The sequence below is a fragment of the Lepidochelys kempii genome, chromosome 4 (assembly GCF_965140285.1).
Source record: "Lepidochelys kempii isolate rLepKem1 chromosome 4, rLepKem1.hap1, whole genome shotgun sequence".
Lineage (NCBI taxonomy): Eukaryota > Metazoa > Chordata > Testudines > Cheloniidae > Lepidochelys > Lepidochelys kempii.
The window spans coordinates 68,092,054-68,113,700 of NC_136383.1; the positions used below are offsets into that span (position 1 = coordinate 68,092,054).

Consider the following 21,647-nt stretch of genomic DNA (forward strand, 5'->3'; position numbering starts at 1 on the left):
ATGTATATTACAGCTCCATGTTCATTGTTAAAAACAACTAGGGGGACATTCGCTACTTAGCACTTACCCATAAGTCTCATTAACCTTAACAGGAATCAAGTACTGGTATCCAAGAGACAAAAGTCCAGCAAATGTGATAAATGCAAATGGACACATTCACTAAATAAGTCTAGTATTCACAAAGTATAGCAGAGGAAGGGTACTGGAAAATAGGGAAAGATAAGCAAAGATAAAACCTTCCCTCATGTTGCCCCTCTCATCAGGGACAGCTTCTTTGCCATTTTAGATTCCTGACTAAACTCCAACTCTTCTCCCTGACATATGACTAGAGGAATTTTGGGCTGAAAGGTTTATTTCAATCCAAAAATGCTGATTTGTCAAAACAGAAATGTTTTGTAGGAAGGGGTTAGGTTCAACAAATTTTTGTCAAGAAAAGTTCCTGAGGTCCAGGATGGAATGTCAGGGAGGAACGGGACTAAGAGAGATTATAGTCCTGTGGTTACAGCATGCCTCTGGCCTATGTAACAGAGTCCTTACTCCAAATCACTTTGTCTCTTGCTCCGTTTTGCTTGCTGAAGCTGTTACATTTTGTATAAATAATTAACTATTGCTTGAGAGAGTGACTGACTATAACTTAGTGGCTAGGCCACTAACCAGAGATGGAGGTTCAAGTCCCTGCTCAAATGAAGAGTTAATTTTGTATGCACTCCAGAAGCACTCCAGCAAAAGAGATTGAAAGAGTGGGTAAGCAGACTAGCCAATAGTCTGGTGGTTAGGGTACCTAGGTTACAAAAACTCACATTCAAGTCTCCCTCTGCCTGATTTCAGATCATTCCAGGCAAGTGCCATAATCACCAGCCTAGAGTCGCCTATTTTATTTTTTTTTTTCATTGAATAACTTCAAAAAGGTCTTGGTTTCATCCAGATGTGGAATGAGTCCATTCTCAAAATCTTGACAAGTTTTACCAGCTGGGAAAACTGTTTTCTGTCCAGCTCTACATTACAAACCTACTTACAAATATAGTTGAGTACAACCCATAAAATATAGCTGTGGTGACTTCCCGCAAAGGCTGTTTCCATAGACACATCTAAGGGTCTGGGTTCATAAAGATTTGCATACACAAGTTGAGGGAGAATGTGTCAAAGCAGACTGAAGACCTTTTCAAAAATTTGGCCCCAAATGTCTTTTCTTACCAGTGTCAGTCTTTTCCATTTCTAAACATTAGGGGTTTTTTCACCTATGTTCTAATTAACCAACATTGCTGTGTTCTTTTTCTTTCTTGATGTACAGTAGTCTTGCCCATATTATCAACAAGGATATGCACAGCTTTGAGAAGAGTTTTTGTTACTTAACTGTAGCCACAATCCAACCTGCAGGGCTCATCTTTTTATTATATCACAAAAATAATTGCGAGATTTTATTTTTAATGCTTTCAGTGATTAATATTCCACTGCACAGCAAGAGTACCGCAATAATCCTGATTATCTTTTTTCCAAGGATTTGATTATGGACCTGAAAGAGAATCTCTCTCATCACTTCAAAGACATTATGGTTGGCCTGATGTATCCACCTGCATCCTATGATGCCCATGAGCTCTGGCATGCTATGAAGGTGCTTGTCTAACTCAAAAATACTTAGACAATTACTTATAGGCAGTGATTACAACAATTCACATCTGTTTCATAGATTCTTTGACATATAACTGAATGATAAACTGTTAAAAAGGCATTTCTCAGTTTAGTGGGAGAGAAGAAATATTCAGTACTATACAATTTACATGTATTTATATATTAAAGGCAATATAAATAATCTAGCCTTAAAAATACAGCAATCATTTAACAGATAAATATAAACAGATAACTGAAGAAAATAACATATTTCTACAGTATGGTTTCTTAACTGAAAAGTAAGGTCCTGATCCGGCAAACGCTTACACATGTTCTTAGATATGCTCATATGAGTAGTCCCATTGAATCTTTCTCATAAGACTACACACGTGCATAAGGCTAAGTGTTTGCATGATCTGCACCCTAATACCTACCTTACTCTTTTATAAATCAGTGACTATCCTTTAACATTTTAATTTCATTCCCATTTTCAAGGCTAGGAACTATTTTATTGTATTAAGCAGTCATTGCCAGCAAATAAAATGAGCACCAACTTTGTCATTTTTTTAACAGTTGATATCAAGGCACATTTAGAGCTACTGGTATATTTTTAAAATGATGGTTAGCAGTGAGATTATTATAGCCCATTAGTAGCTTCAGAAGTACTATTTTTATCACTATTGACCAGGATTGGCAAATCTAGAATTTTTCTGCATTTGAATCAAGTTTGTGCTTTTTTACACTCTTGTACCTTAATTGTGGAGTCAATGAGATTACTCGGATGCTTAAAATAATGCATATACATAACTCTGCAGAACTGAGGCCTTGCTGGCATACTCTTCTCCTGTTCTAAATGCAGAATTCTCATTGTCATTAACAAGAGCTGTATGCACCTATCAAAAGTAGTATATGTAGCATCCACTCACTTGAATTCAAACTCTCAAACTGAAGTCAACAACCTTGTGGGGAAATGTAATGATTTGCAATCCTACATGGTATGACAGTAATGAAGAAGTATTTCATGTAAAAATCAAGTACTGTTGTAAACATTCCAAAACATACTTTTAAGTAATTTCAAAAAAGAGAAACTGGAAGCACAGCATGTTATTGATGTTCAAATACATTTCAAATTGTCTAAACCCCTAGCACAATTAGGGACAGCATGCTTGATATATGCATTTAATTCTTTACAGAGCCCCACATATTTAAAAGGGCTTTATTGCTCCCTAGGAATGAAATTCATCCCAGTGCATTTTCCCCTTTGGTAGGGCATTGTCTCACTCTCCATGTTGCCTTAGCAATAGGACACTTCACATGCTTAACTTTAAGTGTTAGTGTTGGAGGTTCAGTTTTAATACTAATTACACTAAAGCTAATCAGTAACCCTGAAAAGACTGAAATCAGTACTCTTATTAACACGGAAATAACCCATAAAAATAAACCATGAATTCCTCAAACAGAGACAATCATTCTTTCACAGTCCTTGACAAATATTACAATTGTATTGGAAGCCATTATCTCTACTAGTAATGACCTTGCTTGTTTGCTATTTTTTCCTGGCAGGGAGCAGACATGGAAGAGAACTGTCTTATTGATATACTAGCCTCAAGATCAAATGGGGAGATCTTCCAAATGAAAGAAGCCTACTTAATGCGTATTGTTTGTTTTATTTAAGTATACAGTAGCATATCCTGCAAGGGTCCAATTCTGACTAAGTGTGTTCTGGATATAGTTGCATGACTGAAAGAGCTAGACTTCCAAAGATGAATTCTTAAAGCCAATTGTTTTCCCTCTTTCCTTGTTTCAGGATAATTGTACATCAAAGGCTGAAGCAAAATGTATAAATCAAGTTTAAATTTTTATTGTATTATCATAAAAATATCTCAGTATTTTTAGACATTCAGGATTCTGTGATCTTTGAAACATCTCTCAGTTGAAACATCCACAGACTGATATTTTTGGATTATAACTTTTGGAGGAAGATTAAACTCTTTAAATCTTTAAAGAGAAGGAGGGGTTTTGTTTGTTTGTTCTCTATCTTATAACTATCTCACTAATTCTACAGTAATTGTCATTTTAGGCTTGAATCCACAGTCACTGTTTAGGTAAAAAGTCACTGAGGTTCTTGCTAGCAGCAGAGACCTGATCTTCTTAGGTGTTTAGGCACCTAAAAATGCAGATAGGCACCTCATGGGATTTTCAAAAGTGCATAAGCAGGTTAAGTGAATTAGGTGCCTAACCTGCTTAAACTCTTGTGAAAATCCTTTTGAAGATCTATCCCCACATGAGTAAGCCAATTTATTGCTCATTGCAGAATGAAAAGTGTTAAAAGACTTGCAAATGTCAATATACTGAGTATATCTTTTATTCTAGTTACTCATTGCTGTTTGCAAACCTTCACTAACATTATTCAGAGAATATTTGTGTGTTCTACAAATTACACGTTTAACACAAGTTTGTTGTGGTTTTCACCCCAGAATACAACAATGATCTTCAACAAGACATTTATTCTGAGACTACAGGCCACTTCAGAGACACACTTATGAACCTCGCTCAGGTACTGTACAAACTCAAAATATGTTCTACATTTTTTTAAAATGCAGAATCATCTTCTAATATTGTTGAAGGAGCCTCAGATTTTAAATTGGCTACAATTAAAACTAATCCATGCTCAATATGGTTGAAAAGCTACATTTTTGAAGGGGCTGCAAAAAGGGGAAAGATTAGAATTTAAATTCTTTCATCTGCTTTCACTTTGGTTTTTGAATGCAAGTCAATTGAGTATTTTATTGAACAAGAATCTGAAAATTCCAGCATCTGACCCTATGCTCGGAAAAGAAAGTATCTTCATATCCAAATGAGATTTTCTTTCACAAGCTCTGTTTTTTTCATTAATGGAGTGTACTGTCCATATTACGGTTTGTATGTCACATAGAAAAATGGAGAAATAGCTGGCCTGACTATGCAAGAAATTATTAAACAGATCTTTATATTCCTTCTGTTTTCAAAAAAACATGTTCTTTGTGCTGAAGAAATCTGCCACACAACATGCTGTTTACACTGTGGTTGTACCTCATGCAGGAAGATTGTCAATATTATTTACAAACTTCCTGATCCTGTAAAGTGCTTGAGGGCTTTTTTGTTGAGATATGGTCAATTCTCACTGAATTAGGAGACTGTCAACAGCTCAAAATTGGTGATCAACTCTTTACAGAATCAAACCCTAAAGTGTTGTGCCATAAGGCAAGGGACAGAAGATACTGGGGACAGTAAATACTGTTATCAAAAAGACACAGAGGGGGAAGATGCCTTCATGCTAGTGCCCTAATTAATTTTGTTTGTATTTCAGGAATTATTACATCTTAAACATCTAAATATGTTTAGCGTGAAAACTGAATTAGGAACTTTCACAATATGGGTCAAAAGCAACAGGTGCACTGTCAGAAATCTACATGTACCTTTGTACCTGCATTTGTTTTTACAAATAGGTACACAAATGACTGTTTGCACATGGCAAATGGAGAGCTGCAGTCAGAATGGGCGACTGCACATTTTTATGGTTGCACCTGGACCAGAAAATTTGACTCTATATTAGTATTACATGAAAAAAAAAAAACAGACAAAAAACAAAACAAAAAAACTTCTACATTAAAAGAACACTAGGGTTGACAAGTCAACCAGCCAAAAGTTAGGAAATACCAGGATTAAGGTTTCCTAAGAAATTTTATTTTGGCTCCCTTGTGCATATGCATAATGATATAGTCTTATTGTGTTTTTTTGCCACATGACCCCTTCCTCATTCAGGGCACAGAATGCACAGTGCTCATTTAATAAACACTCAGTATTTCCCTTTATCCTGATTATTCAGCATGTAGCTTCATGCATTATTTAGCGAGTACCATCAAGCCCTGGACATCTTTGAAAATTTTGGTTTATGTGACTTTCCCAGTACCACATAGGAACTATGTGGAGAGGCGGGGGAATATCTAATTTTTCTGGGTGGCATTCAGTTGCTTTAATCATAAAACCATCTGCGACAGTGCGCAGGGAGTGAGTACTTATTGAAAATCTGGGGGAGGGTAGGTGCAAGTTCCGCCCTCATCTAAAGACTCCTCCCCCAGCCTAAGAGGAGGAACTACTGAACCCAGGTCTCAACTGAAGTCAGGGGGCAACTGATGAATAACAGGAATGGGAGTGACGGTAGGACTGCCAACTCTGACTGAAGCTATTCCAGGAGATTTTTTTTCCAACATGACGTAATGTCATTTTCTTAAAATATCCTATTACAATCTCCAGGATTGCTTTCAACTCACCGGGAGATTGATGCCGATTCCTGGAGACTCTAGGCCAATCCTGGAGGTTTGGCAACCCTAAGGGACGGTCACAGGGTCAAAAGCAAGGAAGGTGTCAAGGTTCCTTCCCCAGTCTGAACTCTAGGGTACAGATGTGGGGACCTGCATGAAAACCTCCTAAGCTTACTTTTACCAGCTTAGGTTAAAACTTCCCCAAGGTACAAATTAATTTTACCCTTTGCCCTTGGATTTCCACTGCCACCACCAAACTTTATCTGGGTTTACTGGGAAACGTAGTTTGGACACATCTTTCCCCCCAAAATCCTCCTAACCCTTGCACCCCACTTCCTGGGGAAGGTTTAGTAAAAATCCTCACCAATTTGCATAGGTGACCACAGACCCAAACCCTTGGATCTGAGAACAATGAAAATGCATTCAGTTTTCTTACAAGAAGACTTTTAATAGAAGTAAAGGAATCACCTCTGTAAAATCAGGATGGTAGATACCTTACAGGGTAATTAGATTCAAAACATAGAGAATCCCTCTAGGCAAAACCTTAAGTTACAAAAAAGACACACAGACAGGAATAGTCATTCTATTCAGCACAGCTCTTTTCTCAGCCATTTAAAGAAATCATAATCTAACACATACCTAGCTAGATTACTTACTAAAAGTTCTAAGACTCCATTCCTGTTCTGTCCCCGGCAAAAGCAGCATACAGACAGACACAGACCCTTTGTTCTTCTCCCTCCTCCCAGCTTTTGAAAGTATCTTGTCTCCTCATTGGTCATTTTGGTCAGGTGCCAGCGAGGTTACCTTTAGCTTCTTAACCCTTTACAGGTGAGAGGATTTTTCCTCTGTCCAGGAGGGATTTTTAAGGGGTTTACTGTTCCCTTTATATTTATGACAGAAGGAGACACTGATCAGAGAACCCCAGACAGCATCCTCTGCTCCCCAATGGTGTCCAGGGAACCAGTGGATGCATCCCAGAGAAACACTGCTTGGATATGTGATCTGAGGGAGGAGTGAAAATAGGCCTCACAGTCACAGAGCACCTCCCCATCCAGCATCCTTCTCTTGGTATGGTGGATGGCCACTTTGGCCAGTGGCAGGAGGAGGTTGATGAGGAGGTCTCATGACTTTGTGGGGCCACAGCTGGGGTGTGCATAAATCAGGAGGTGCAGTGAACAGTGCAGCCATAACCTAAGGAGAAGCTGGAAAAGGGGCTGCAGCCTGGCACACTCAAGATACATGTGCACCAGGGTCTCCCTCATACCACACAAGGGACAAGAAAGGTGAACTGCACCAACTACATGCCCATGCTCATGGCTCCGTGAACACGCTGCCAACTAATATCCCCCACGGGCCACAAGACCAATGTGGAATACAGACTGGCCCACCAGAGTTCCTCACCCTCCATGGTGGTAGGAGATCCCACCACTCGACGGCAGGGTTGGACACCAGGGTGAGGAAATGAAAGGTGTGGAGCACACGCGTGTACAGCTATGCATTTTCTTTTCTTTCTTTTTTTTTAAATCAGGGTAGTGCACAAAGACCCCAATCAGGATTGTTAGGGATTGTACAAAAATATGAAGGCCTGGCCCCTGTTCCAAAGAACTTTCAGTCATAGTAAGTCTTAATGATTAAGGCACTGATTCAGCATGATTCTTAAGCATTTTACCCAATTTTAGGCACATAAATAGTCCCAATGAAGCCAAGGTGACTTCTCACATTCTTAAGGATAGGAAAGTGCTTACACACTTTACCAAATTAGGGCCTAATTCAATACCATGTAATTTTAGGTCCTTATCCTGCCAACATTCATGCATGTGAGTAATTTTACATACAAGAATAAAGGGCACTACTCATGTCTGTATTTGCAGAATGGGGGCCTTGTTTGTACAGAATCTTTCATACAAACTTTGAGGAATATTCTCAATGGGTGTAAATCAGCATAGGTTCATTAACTCCAATTAAACTATGCCAATTTATACCAGCTGATGAATATGGCCAATTCATACCAGCTGATGAACTGGATCATTATCTCAAAATGCTCTGCAGAGTTAAACAATAAATAACAGCACATATTCTAGCAGGGAGGAATGGCAAAGATACAAAACATAAGTTCAAGGTTGAAAAGGATGGTTTCTGATGAGGTTCAAAATGAGATGAGGAGTGGATGACAAGGAGAGAAAAAATATTATGTTCCAGATGTAGGCTCTGCAAAAGAGAGACTTTTTCCTTCTAATGTTCAACAGATTTTCTCCCTGGTGATGAAATCCTTGCCACCCTAAAAAGATTGCACAATATCTTAGTTCTTACCCTCATTAAAGCCAGGGCAATTTTTTCTTACAATCAGGACAAATACAAAACATCCTGCCCTATAATCTGCAGTCCTCATTGTCAAAACACATTGCCACAAATATCCCTAAAGAGGCTGACTGTGGATCACCAAATAGTCAGGATCCCAACAGCTACTTATCTCAGATTCTGGAGCCTAAAAAGAGCTCTGGAGAACTCCAACTGCACTGTTTCATAATGCGCTTCTTTGTAAGTTTTTATCTGCGTGTGAATATTACCTTATTTATGTTAATAAAAACAATTGTAGAAAAGTCAGATGGCACTTAATTTAAAATGTTATCCTTTTTATTTTTTCTCTTTTGGATAGTCTTGGAGAATAAACTGGACAATGTTATACATTAAAATAGAAAATTAGATTCTTTCTACCTATTTCTATGTAACCTATAGAAAGGATATCATTCTGTATCAACGGTTTCTTTTTTTAAAATATTTTCTAAAAATTGTATTGGTTTACTCACTATTAAATTCTGGGGCCTTGATCCTGCAATTGATAGCACACAGACATTTATAATATGGGCCAATGGGGCTCTATGCGGGAGCAGCAATCTACATGATTGCCATAATTACAATACTGAGGCCTATAATACTTTTCCATAAGGGAAAAGCATATGTATCCCCCCCGCACTCCACCACCACCAATTAATGGGCAGTGGCAAAATCCTTCAGAAGAGGCAAGCTTCTGGAAGGCTTATTACATCCTAATTAATGTAATGTACTTGGATCGAATTATAATTATCCAGACTTTTAATATGACATGAAGAGTTGATCTATTTTGCCCCAGGTTTTGACATGGATATGAATTAAAATAACATCATTTTCTGGAATTTAAAAATAAGAATATTGATGCAGTTTTTAGGATTCTCCTGATTAAATAAGGCAAGAATAATCCTTTAAAATGTAACTGTAGGGTTTTTTTGTTTATGTAAAGCACTGCTGCTCAGTTTTTATTGTCCACTTGTCATATTTTTCCAGTTTCATATATTCAATCACAGGAAGTCACTACAGCATAATTTCCTTTAAGCAATTTATCTTGTCATTAAGAACTTCATTCTTTGTTCTGTGCAAATTCTTTACAATTTAATTAAAATGTGAATTAACATATTTCCCAGGCAACAGTTGAAAACTGGTCATTCTAGTAGTTGGCAGACAATATATAATTTTAATCCTTACTTTCACTTTTGTAGCAGAATGATTGTCAACGCCAAACTAAAATAAATTGCTTCAAAAACATATCATTAAGGCAATGATTAAGTGCTGTCTGGGAATTATGACTCCTGCAACCTGGGCTTATTTGTATCCTTACACTGTAACTATGATTAAAAGGAGTTACTCTAAAAGACTTTTCTTTTGTTACAACTAAATAAATCTGATCCTAGTGTATTAACTAAATCATATCTGCTTGGTTTACAGAACTGCAAAGCCAAAAGAGCTACGGGAGAATAAACTGTATTCTCTTTTGACTCATACATCATCAAATTTGTCAGGCAACTTCTCAATCTTGAATATTAATTACAGGTGATGATGGTAACATGCAGTGTAAAGCAGATCGATCACTATTTGATATGGCTGATCTTGCAGTTTGGACAGTGAGAAAAAAGTGTGTGGTTTTTTTCCTTGTAGAAAATAGCAAAGTTATATGGACATATCAATGAAAAATAAACTGGAGACACAAAGATGCCATTTGTACAGTTATTTTCCACATCATAACCACATGTTATAATAACTTTATAAACAGGTAATGTCATCTAGTTAGTCACTAATTTTTCTTTTATGTAAGAAAAGGATTAGTTAAAAATGTAGTCCCACAGGGAACCCATCTGTATCCACCTTTACGACTACTTCCTGTCATCAGTCCCATCATGATTCTAGAATTCCTCCACCCTAAGGGAATGGCCCTTGGACAGATGCCATAGCAATTCCAGATGTAACCTCTAGAATATTTTAGGGCTCTATAGACCAGCTCTACCACACACCATTCTTGTGTAAAATCCTGGAATGGATATCTCAGTGAATGAGAAGTAGTATTATATAAAGACCATCTCATTCTCTTGCAGTCATTTTAGAAGAACTAACAGAGGAAAATGTTTTAACATTTTACAGGGAACCCGAGAGGAAGGGTATGCAGATCCTGCTATGGCTGTTCAGGATGCAATGGTAATTACAATCAGCTGTCAGTTTCTCAAAAATAACAGAAAACAAATATGTAGCTGTTTGAAAGTCTTGTTTAAAGGGGTTTGGGACTGATGATCTTTTGCACCTTGTTATTATTTTAATGCCTTAGGTCCTATGGGAAGCATGTCAGCAGAAAACAGGGGAACACAAAAACATGATACAAATGATCTTGTGCAACAAGAGTTACCAGCAGTTGTGGATGGGTAATTATCATCACTTATGAATCCAACTTCTCAGTATTTTAATGTATAATGGAAAGGGAAAATATAGCTTACAGAGACAACAGGCATAATTTTAACTAGGCACACAGAAGCTGAATTCACAAACCAATATTCAGATTCCAGTGCAGTCTGAAACAGGAGCCTGAGCCTACATTCTTTGTGCTCCCAAAACTCCAACTGAAGTTAATGGGAGTTTTGGGTGTACAAGGACTACAAAGCTGAACCCCGTGTAGAACAGATAGTGAAAAAAATGCATCACAGAAATGATAGTTAAGGTGACGGGCTAAGTCTTCAGCTGCACTGACCTCACCAGTGGTGCTGGAACTAGGGAGTGCTCCCACGCCCCCGGCGTGAAGTAGTAATAACAAACACCAAATGCATGGTTTCCATGGTCAGCACCCCCACTATAAAAATTGTTCCAGCACCCCTGGAGCTCACACTCAATTCATCTGGTGGGGGGGGGAGTCAAAAGTGCACTGAAGCCACCGTTCCACTTTTCCCAGTCTTGGGGGGCAGAGAGGGCCAAATACCGCCCCTCCACCCCCCACCCTCCCCAAAAAAAACACCCAACCAAACAAGTGACAGCTGCTGGTTGGAAACATTTTAATGAAACATATTTTTGTCACAACATGGTGTTCCATTGAAGCTGATACATTTTACAGAAACATGTCAATTTTGACATTTTCTATGGGAAGGCTTCTGAGGTCAGTGCGGACTCCCCAGTTGCTCATGTGTAGCGAGAGAGTGAGATGAATCGAAAACCTGACCTTTTCAGTCCAAGAATGGACATTTAGACACAATTCCATTTTGAGAAAATGTTCCAAAAGTTTTCGTTTTGTTCTAGTGTGGAATGAAAACAAATCTCAAAATGGAATTGTCATTCTCCAGACAGCTCTATAGCATAAAGGATGGACTAATTTACTTCAGCTTGTAATGCTCTCCTGGGGGATATTACATCAACAAGGATAAGAAGGAACAACCTCCTAACCCCAATCCACCTCATGGGGGATGGGGGCAGGTGTTAGCATAGAGCTGGCTATGCTATTCTCTACCCCACGCCCCCATGCTAAGAAATTGCCAGATGCCCTTTTAGGACAGCTTTCCAGCTGCTTTGCTCCAAGTACTGGGTTGAGAATCTGTCCCAATCTCTCATTTTAGATTAAGTTTCATTTTGGGGTAATAGACATGTCAAAAGTAAACAGCAACAAAACGGCTGGTTTCTACTCTTAATACAGAATATAAATAAACATATTCATTTCTTTCAAGTTTTTCAGGAGTTCCAAAATATCTCTGGGCAAGATATAGTAGATGCTATTAATGAATGTTACGATGGATTCTTTCAAGAACTGCTGATAGCAATAGGTAAAATAAAATGATTATTTTACACTAGTGATAACTTCTTAATAAATATACAGTATAGTACATCTGGTCCATTAAAAGGTACAAATATAATCTTTTTGTGCTATTTTCCCCACTAGTTAATTTTCATATATGGTGTAGAAACTTTGAACATTTGGAAGAAAATCAACCAACAAGTCTAAGGCTATATAGAAGAAAGGGCATTTAAATTGTATCGTAGGTTGAGGCTAAAAATTAAAATGTGGTCACTGGATTAGGGCTGAGGAGAACTGGATTCTGCTTCTGGTTTTGCTACAAACTTCCTGTGTGACCATGGGCAAGTCCATTAGGCACTGATTCTGCTCACACTGAAACAAATGGCAAAACTGCATGTCTTCAGTGGTGTAGGATCAAGCTCCTAAATTATCTGTGCCTCAGTTTCCCCATCTGTAAAATGACGGTAATCATGGGCAATGCATCACAGAGGCTGGGGGATGCTAACCTTCCCCAAACCTCTGTTAATGCTCCCCACCACGGCCCTGGGGCCAGGCCGTGGCAGGGCTCAGAGCTCCTCCAGGCGGCCAGGGCTTGGGGCAGTTCCGGCGCCTGGGCCGGTGGGCTGGAGATGGCTTGGGCATGCAGGCTGCGGCTCGGAGCAGCTCAGGTGGGCCAGCCAGGATCCATCTGGTTGCACTGGGGGGGTTGGGGCTCCTCTGGCTCTGGCGGAGGGATGGAGAGCCGGGGGTGGGGGGAGGGAATGGAGTTGGGGCAGGGCCTCCAGCGGAATAGGAGGGGTAGGGGGCTAGGCTTCCCGAAGGGGGGTTCATGAGTCGCCCATGATGGTAATAATACTTCCCTACCTCACAAAGATGTCATGTGGCTAAATTCATTAAAGTTTCTGAGGCACTTAGATAGTATGGTGATGAACACCATAAAAAATTTATAAATAAATAGCAAATTATTATGACTGAAAAATAAAACCATGTTCTTAAACTACCAGCATCCTTAAGATGAACCACAGGTAAAGCTGCCCTGCCTGCTGGGGGGAAGGCCCACAGCCAGTACAGAAACAGAGAGGCTCCTTCCAGGTGGCCTGAGATTAGAATTTTATAATCTGCACTTTAAACGGGCAATTCCATAGGATTGAAAATTCTGCCACCTCCCATTGAATGAGTATTGTTAGGTAAACATTTTGAGGAGCACCCCAGGTTTTTTCTAAGGTAGAAGGGGCAACCTGACCCACAGCCATGAACTGTGCAATGTGAGAAAGTTTCTATCAACCAGTATCAACTTGTTTCACTTCAACCCAATAAGCACCCTCAAGATCACATAAACACACCATTGATGCAGTTTTCTGAAAGTCTCTAATATTTCTCCTTTTCTCCATAACATATCTCTCCTAGTTCTCTGTGTTCGAGATAAACCTTCCTATTTTGCATATAGGCTTTACAATGCAATCCATGTAAGTAGCACTATTCTTTCACATATTTTAAACAACAGTTTTACTGTCTCTATTTTGAATGAGTTAGCTCATTTGCTTTAAAAGGGTTAGGGTTTTGATAGCTTCCACTGTTAAAGTGTTGCTTGCTTGTTTTAAAAATTTTGGTAATGTTATTAATTTCAAAGTCATAGTGCTTGATCAACAGATGAGTTTTCTTTCAACACTACTTGTCCGTTAACTGCATTGACTTTTTGAAAACAGAAAACCATCATTTTGTATGGACTGCATCTCCCCCTGGTGTGCAAAACTCAAAGCGCACTTTTTATTCAAGATGATCTATTCTTATTATATGACTTTCCGCTGTACAGCTTTAATAAATATCACTGTGAATGGCATAATACAAATGCTATAGTGTGAAAATACTAATCACCATGTTTTCAATTGGACTCCATTTACATGTGCAAATCCTAATGTTTTTATGCACATTAGCTTAAAAAAATTAATATTGGGTGCAAATGTGGGTATCTGCATATGTAATCAGAAGTATCCACAAATACTGCATAGGGGTAAAAATACCACACATGTGTTTTTCTTCATATTGTGTGCTGCTGTTGTAAATTTATGTAAAGTATTCATGATTTAAAATGTTCAGAATCTGAGCATTTTCATATTTTTTCAAATTCAAATTTGATTCTATTTTCACAAAATTGTTGTGCTAAACCAGGCTCATTTTTGAGTGAAATGTGCCATTGTGCAATTATTTCTTATTTTCACAGTCAGATTAGATTTTTGAGAAAATATATTAAATAAAATTGCAGAAAAAATAAAATAAATTTGAAATAAATTTCTCAGTTTCCTCCTAGTGCCTAGTGATTGATGTCAATGAAATGCTTAGTGATATGGTATGCTGCCAATAGTAGACATTTTAAATCATATTCCATTCCACAGTGCATTAATCAATCAGATTGTGTCAAACTTTTGTCAGATTTCTATTTAGAATATTGCATGATTAGCATCAGTCTGTTAAGAAAGCTTCTAATATTTAGAACTATGGTTTCCGTAAAATCCATAATGGGTTGTCAGAAAGATTTTAGTGCACCCACAAAATAAGAATCAAATCCTGTAAATGCAGCTTTCTGAGTATCCCTTACTACTTTATTCTGTTAGTGTGAATAGCTAATTGATAAATTCAACCTGCCACCTTTAAATAAACCAACATTTGTAATAAGTAAATATTTCCCCTGCAACCTTCAAAATTGTTTGAATTAGTGTTACTGTCCACTAGATGTCACCATTCCTCCAGAAGTGTCCTGAAAAAGAGCACTGTCTAAACCCGAAAGCTTGTCTCTCTCACCAACAGAAATTGGTCCAATAAAAGATATTATTGTGACAGGTTTGGTTACAGAGACCCCCTTGGGACTGTCACCTCACATACTCAAACTGCCTCTGAGCTTGTTTTCCCTGCCAGCTTGGGACTCCAGAACCCTGCCTTGTTGAGCCTGACAATGCTAGTCTGCTGCAACACAGCCCCAGGTCCGAACCACGTCCCGAAAGCTACAGGCTTTAACTGAAAGCCACTCAGCAGGTACTCCAGCACCCAGACACACAGCTCCTAGTGGGATCCAAACCCCAAATAAATCTGTTTTACTCTGTTTAAAGCCTGTACAGGGTAAACTCATAAATTGTCTGCCCTCTATAACACTGATAGAGAGAGATATACAGCGGTTTTCTCCCCCAGGTATTAATCACTTACTCTGGGTTCAATAATAAACAAAAGTGATTTTATTAAGAATAAAAAGTAGGATTTAAGTGGTTCCAAGTAATAACAAACAGAACAAAGTAAGTCCCTAAGTAAAATAAAGCAAAAACACGCAAGTCTAAGCCTAATAGATTAAGAAACTGAATACAGGTAAATCTCACCCTCAGAAATGTTCCAATAAGCTTCTTTCACAGATTAGACACCTTCTTAGTCTGGGCCCAATCCTTTCCCCAGTACAGTTCTTGTTAGTTCCCGCTCAGGTCGTAACTAGGGGATTTCTCATGACTGCAGCCCCCTTTGTTCTGTTCCATCCCTTTTATATCTTTGGCATAAGGCGGGAATCCTTTGTCTCTCTCTGGGTTCCCACCCATCCTTCTAAACGGAAAATCACCAGGTTTAAAATGGATTCCAGTATCATGTGACGTTCACATGTCCTGTGAGACTTCATTACTCACGGGCTGGCACCCACATATACAGGATGGCTTACAAGTAAACAGAGCCATATACAACCAATTGTCCTAGTTGATGGGAGCCATCAAGATTCCAAGCTACCATTAATGACCCACACTTTGCATAGTTACAATAGGACTTCAGAGTTATACTTCATATTTCCAGTTTCAGATATGAGAATGATACATTCATACAAATGGGATGAACACACTCAGTAGATCATAAGCTTTGTAAGATACCTTACAAGAGACCTTTTGCGTGAAGCATATTTCAGTTACATTATATTCACACTTATAAACATATTTCCATAAAACATATGGAGTGCAACATCACAATTATCTCACCCACCTTCATTCTCACCATTCCTCCATGCAGAATCCATCTGAGAAACTGAACAGCTCACGTGATTCATGGTTGGATACAAAGCATTCGAGTTCTAAACCACTGATTAGAATCTGATGGTTGTTCGGCAACCTATGTGAAAAAGGATGGTGGTCTCAGTCTAGTCTTAAGTGGACAAATTACACATAACAAAAGCCACCATCCCACCTGGCATTCTTGTTGGCAGTCTCAACAAAAATGATTAATGACTGAGGCCCTGATTCAGCAAAGTACTTAAGCACATGCTTTAAAAAAAGAAGTAGTAAATACAACTGGCCATTAATAAGATAACACGGAAAAATTTGAAGTGGCGTTTGGAGTACAGATTTTATCTCAGTTACACAGTAATATGAAATGCACTATTCATACACAAGAAAGCTTAGTATAGTAAAACCCCTGTACACTTCAAACTTCTGTCAAATCCAGAATATATATCAAGATGATAATTTGCTCATTTGCACATAATATTAATATATTCAGATAGATAGACTCAGCCAAGTTTCCTCATATCTTTCTCCTCTTTTAGGAGTATGGTTTCCATAATAAAACTGTTATCAGGATTCTGATTGCCAGAAGTGAAATAGATCTAATGAATATAAGACGACGATACAAAGAGAGATATGGGAAATCTCTGTTTCATGATATCAAAGTAAGTCACTCTGTACTTTTCCATGTATACAGTACCTAGTTCAATAGCAGAGTTTCATATATCCATATGAGAGCTTTAACAATAGTAAATGTTGAGTTAATTCTGAATCCTAATCTAATCATTTGATACAAAGGCAGAAGTAACAATATGCTGCCTGAACTCATGTTACATCAGTTCAGTGCCTCTGACTAATTTTAGTAAATGAACAATAAAGATGAGATAATACTTCCCACTAAATTCTAATCACACTTTCATATTATAGGCCTGATTCTGTCCCATCCCACCCCCTCCTGGGGACAGAACTGCCTGCTGGGGAAATACTTTGCAAAAAGTTGTTCCCCTACTGGTATAGAACTTGCTCTATGGTCTTCCTCCATAACCCCCTGATGTGAGGGGGTCTTCCTCCATAACCCCCTGATGTGAGGTTGTGCCCAGATTCAGTTTGGAGAGGGAGGTGATATGGCCAAAGCACACTTTTCTCTGGGTATTCTGAGCTGTAGAACAACCCATAGGTGGTCATACAAGGTTACTGAAGTGATGTAAAATGACCTTTGCAGTTCCCTTGCCTGTGCTATGCCTCTTTTGTTAATCACGTGGCAAAACTAATCTTGGCTGAAAATGTTCAGGTATCCTTGCCACATTCACCATGAAGCACAGTACCAGCACCATGCACTACCTGGGAGCATTTTAAATGTATTTGTATTATTTAGCCTCATCACATCTACCCTAAAACAGTGCTTCACCACCCCTAAGGCCCCTCTTTCATTAATCTAATTAAAGCTGATCCTGCAATCAGTTTGTCCTTGATCAGCATGGACCTGTTTCTATCTTTAACCTTATATACTTATTGTTATGAAGCTAGACTTTCACTTCCTAGCACATCTGTTTCCTTTATAAACAAACAAAATCCTGCATTACTGGTACTCATACTACTGGGAAAAATTCTAATAAACATTCAAAATGAATCTGATGCCAGTCCCATTGAAGTTTTGCCATTAACCTCAATAAGAGCAGAGCAGGTTCTGTGTCTGCAGGATCTAGTCCTTTATTTTATTTTGAGTTATTTTCTTGAAAACATGATGGGCCAGATTTTTATTTGATTTACAGTAATGATTAAGAGAAATCAAAATCATTCCTACTGTGTGTGTTGGGTTTTTTTACATAGCAACCACCAGAAAGAGCTATTTTTCTTGTACTGTCAGTCCCATATCTTCAGACAATCATGAACTATATTGTTGAATTCTTGTAATATGATTCAGTGCAGTAAAAACCTTTCCAATGTTTTTATGATTTTTTTATTATTATTTTTATGAGAAAATATCTACGGCTAAGATTTTCAAAACTGATCAATGAATTTTCAGTGCTCAATTTGAGATACATTAAAAGGACCTGATTTTCAGAAAGAACTGAGCAGCCACCTTCTGAAAATCAGACCTTGTAGGTGCCTCAGGTTGCCCCTTACCCCACCATCCCCCCAAAAAAAGAGAGATCCAAAATTACTAATCACTTTTGAAAATCTTGGTCTAGAATCTTTATGAAGCATTGAAAGTCTTGTGCAAAACCCACAACTTCTCAAATGTCCTCCAGTCCCTCATACACAAAAATGGTTTTCTTGGCTGGGGGGGTGGGGGGGAGAAAGAGGAAAAATTATCATCACAAAAAGATTCTTTCCCTTGCAGCATTTTGCTTCAGGACATTATGAGACAGCTTTACTTGCCATCTGTGCTGGTGATGCTGAAGATTATTAAAGGAAGAAGATAATGAATTTTGAAAGCTGTATGGATCCATTTTTAATAAAAATCCAAGCCAGGCACATTTCCTATAACTATTGGTTATTCCTGCACTATATAAAAAAGTGGACGAATCAATAATAGATATTTTCTAACTTTAAATCTTTTTAAAAACAAGACAAGTGTACAAACTTGTTTTGTCAGGAATATGATTTTTCCCAACTTGTGAAGAAATGCTGTTACTGTGAACTGCATTATCTAATGTCAAATTAATACAATTCTATTTAACTAAAATGTATGTGTATTATTTTGCTTTATGATGGGGTTTACAGACACCACGCCAAGTGAATGATGGAGCAAGAAGGCCCTGCTCCTCCACAGCTGCAAAGCATGCTTCAAATGGAAGACCTGTTTAAAAGGGGAAATTGACGCTCAGGGGGAGGGAGAGAGCAGAGAGGCTGTCTGTAGGAAGGAAACAAACAAGCCAGTTTGTAGCACTAGCTTCTGGGACAGAGGATCCACAGGGGAAGGCTGGACTATGGGTAAGACTAGTGTGGGTAAGACCAGAGGCGGCGAATCATATGGGCCCATGGTGCCTGGGCACCAGTAATATTCCTGGCCCAGGGCCCGGCTCCAGCAATGTTTGAGGCCAGGTCTCTTCCTTGGCCCCACCTTCTGTTCCCGGGCACTCCCCTGGGCTATTTAAAATGGCCCGGGGCCCCCACCCACCACCAGCAGCGGAGCTGAGCAGCTTCCTGCCTGCTTGCTACACATAGGTGCCGGTCCCTCCCTGCAGCTCCTGGGCAGGGTGGGTCTGTGTCTATGTGCACTGCTCCTGCCCCAAGCGCCTCTGCAGCCAATAGAAAGCTGCAGGGGCAGTGCCTGGGGGTAGCAGAGCATGGAGACCTTAGCCCACCCTGCCTAGGAGCCCCAGGTGAGCGCTGCACCCACTCCTGTCCCCAAACTCCCTTCCAGAGCCTGCACCTCTGCACCCACGCCTGCACCCAGACTCCATCCCGGAGCCTGCACCCCAGCCCTCTACACACCTCCCACCCCCAAACTCCCTCCCATAGCCTGCACCCCTGCCCCAGCCCAGAACCTGCACCCAAACTCCGTCCCAGAGCCTGCACCCCCACCCCGTTCCCACGCACACCCTTCTGTCCTCAAACTCCCTCCCAGAGCCTCAGCCCCAGCCATCTGCACACCTCCCACCCCCAAACTCCCTTCGAGAGCCTGCACCCCCACCCCTAGCCCACAGCCTACATCCCTCACCCCCACCTCCTACCCCAGCCTGGAGTTTGCACCCACCACCCAAACTCCATCCCAGAGCCTGCATCCCAGACCCCCTCCACCACCCAAACTCCCTCCCAGAGATCAACATCTCACCCCTTCTGCACTCAAACTCCCTCCCAGAGCCTGCACCCAATCCCCTGCCCCAGCCCAGGGCCTGCACCCCAGACTTCCTTCCCCCCCCCCACAAACTCCCTCCCAGAGCCTTAGGCAGGTCTGGGTCGGAGTTTGGGGGGGGTGGGCTCTAGGCATTCTGGGCACCACCAAAATTTCTACAAACCTGCTGCCCCAGGTAAGACCTGAAGAGAGAACAGGGGAGGCTGGTCTGGTGTACCTGCAAGAAAGAACTGAGACACACTTCACCCTTTCGACTTTGAGCCCTGAGCCAGAACCTGGTGGAAAGGGAGAGCTTGAGTCCCCCTACTCTTCCCTTCCCTTTTGTCAAACCGGGAGAAACTGGGGAACACTGGGAGATGACTGACTGTAAGTTGGCCACCAGCCCCTCTGCTTGCCTGGCAAGGCCATCCCAGGACTTTGGGGACTTTTGAGCCATTGCCTGCCAGCCCCCAAGCACAGTTGCCAACTTTCACACAGTAAATAAGCACCCTGACTTTTGCAATAAGCCAAAAATCAAGCTAATCCCATTTCAAAACAAGCCAATCCCTAAGAACTCCAACACTTTATGTACTATATACCTCCGGCGTGCAGTCTGGGACTGTGGTAGGCCCACTGTGCACCCTTGACTCTTTCCCGCTGCTTGCCCCCGCCCTTGCCCCTGCTTGCCAGGAGCCAATCAAAAAAAAGAAGCAACAAACTACAAGCCAAACAAGCTACAAGCCAAAAACTAGCCAACAAGCAACTCAAGCCAATTAAGCAAAAAACAAGCCCAATTTCTGCATTTTTTTCTGTGGGTTTGGCATGTCTGGGGCGCAGGTATCTGGGAAAGGGCGGGCCCCCACAGCTGAGCTCTGGGAGGGAGGGGGCAGAGAAGCAAAAACTAGGTTGTTGTAGGGGTTTCTTTAACTCTCTAGTCCTAGGGAAATTTTTGTGTGTGTCTGTATTGTTACAGACATACTTGCTGACAGGTATTTTGAAATAAATTACCAAAATAATTGAAACTGGTGTGATTATGTACGGTTATTTGGACAAATAAAATTGGCAAATTTTGCAGAATTTTAAAATATTGTGTGCAGAATTTTTAATTTGGGGGCACAGAATTCCCCCAGGAATATTCTTGACTAGTAAGGTACTATTTAACAAGAATATAGGTGGAATAATCTGAGCCTAAATCACTTTGGCCCCAATTCAGGAAAGCATTTAAGCACATGAGGTGGAATCCCTTAAGCACACAGGCTTAAGTGCTTTGCTGAATCAGGGCCAATGTATTGAACACTTAAATAGTAAATTGCTCTTTTGGCTTTCCACTTCTTATTCTTTTATATGACCTCTCTGGGCTTCATCATGCCAGCATTTGCACTTCTATGAGGTAATGCTTTAAGCAAAACCAGGTGCGTTTGAAGGAAGACAGTTAAAGAAAAAATTCATATTGATTTTAAATAAATATTTTGTAAACCTGCATACTGTATTCTAAGTATGAATTATTCTAAGCATTTTGGAGCTGGAGCAGGGTTTTTGTTTGTTTGTTTGTTTTTTGTTTTTTGGGGGTTTTTTTTGCTTTGCAAAGCACCTATCACAATAGGTGCTGGTCCACAACTAGGGCCCTAGGTTCTCTGGTAATACAAATAATAAATAATAGTCCCTGTATCTGTACACATTTACAGACACAAGGGAAACTGACTATGTGGTAAAATTATCCTATGCTCTTTAATGTCTGCTCAAAATGTCAATTTAGTACAAACACTTGAAGATTTTTTAATCTGTGATTTTCTATAAACATAATTCTAAAATGTAACAGTATAGGTTGATTGGTTTGCTCTGGCATGTCACCTCAGGGC

At 39.8% G+C, this 21,647-nt stretch overlaps 1 protein-coding gene across 1 annotated transcript in view; it reads left to right on the top strand.

Moving 5' to 3' along the window:
* ANXA10 (annexin A10) overlaps positions 1 to 18,420 on the top strand; it is a 122,710-nt gene extending 104,290 nt beyond the window's left edge. The window contains exons 6-14 of the mRNA XM_073343188.1: positions 1,499 to 1,612; positions 3,172 to 3,262; positions 4,086 to 4,165; positions 10,362 to 10,415; positions 10,543 to 10,636; positions 11,921 to 12,016; positions 13,396 to 13,454; positions 16,550 to 16,672; positions 18,352 to 18,420. Coding sequence (XP_073199289.1) covers positions 1,499 to 1,612; positions 3,172 to 3,262; positions 4,086 to 4,165; positions 10,362 to 10,415; positions 10,543 to 10,636; positions 11,921 to 12,016; positions 13,396 to 13,454; positions 16,550 to 16,672; positions 18,352 to 18,420 — 780 coding nt within the window. The remainder of the gene's footprint in view (positions 1 to 1,498; positions 1,613 to 3,171; positions 3,263 to 4,085; positions 4,166 to 10,361; positions 10,416 to 10,542; positions 10,637 to 11,920; positions 12,017 to 13,395; positions 13,455 to 16,549; positions 16,673 to 18,351) is intronic.
* The last annotated feature ends 3,227 nt before the right edge of the window (positions 18,421 to 21,647 follow it).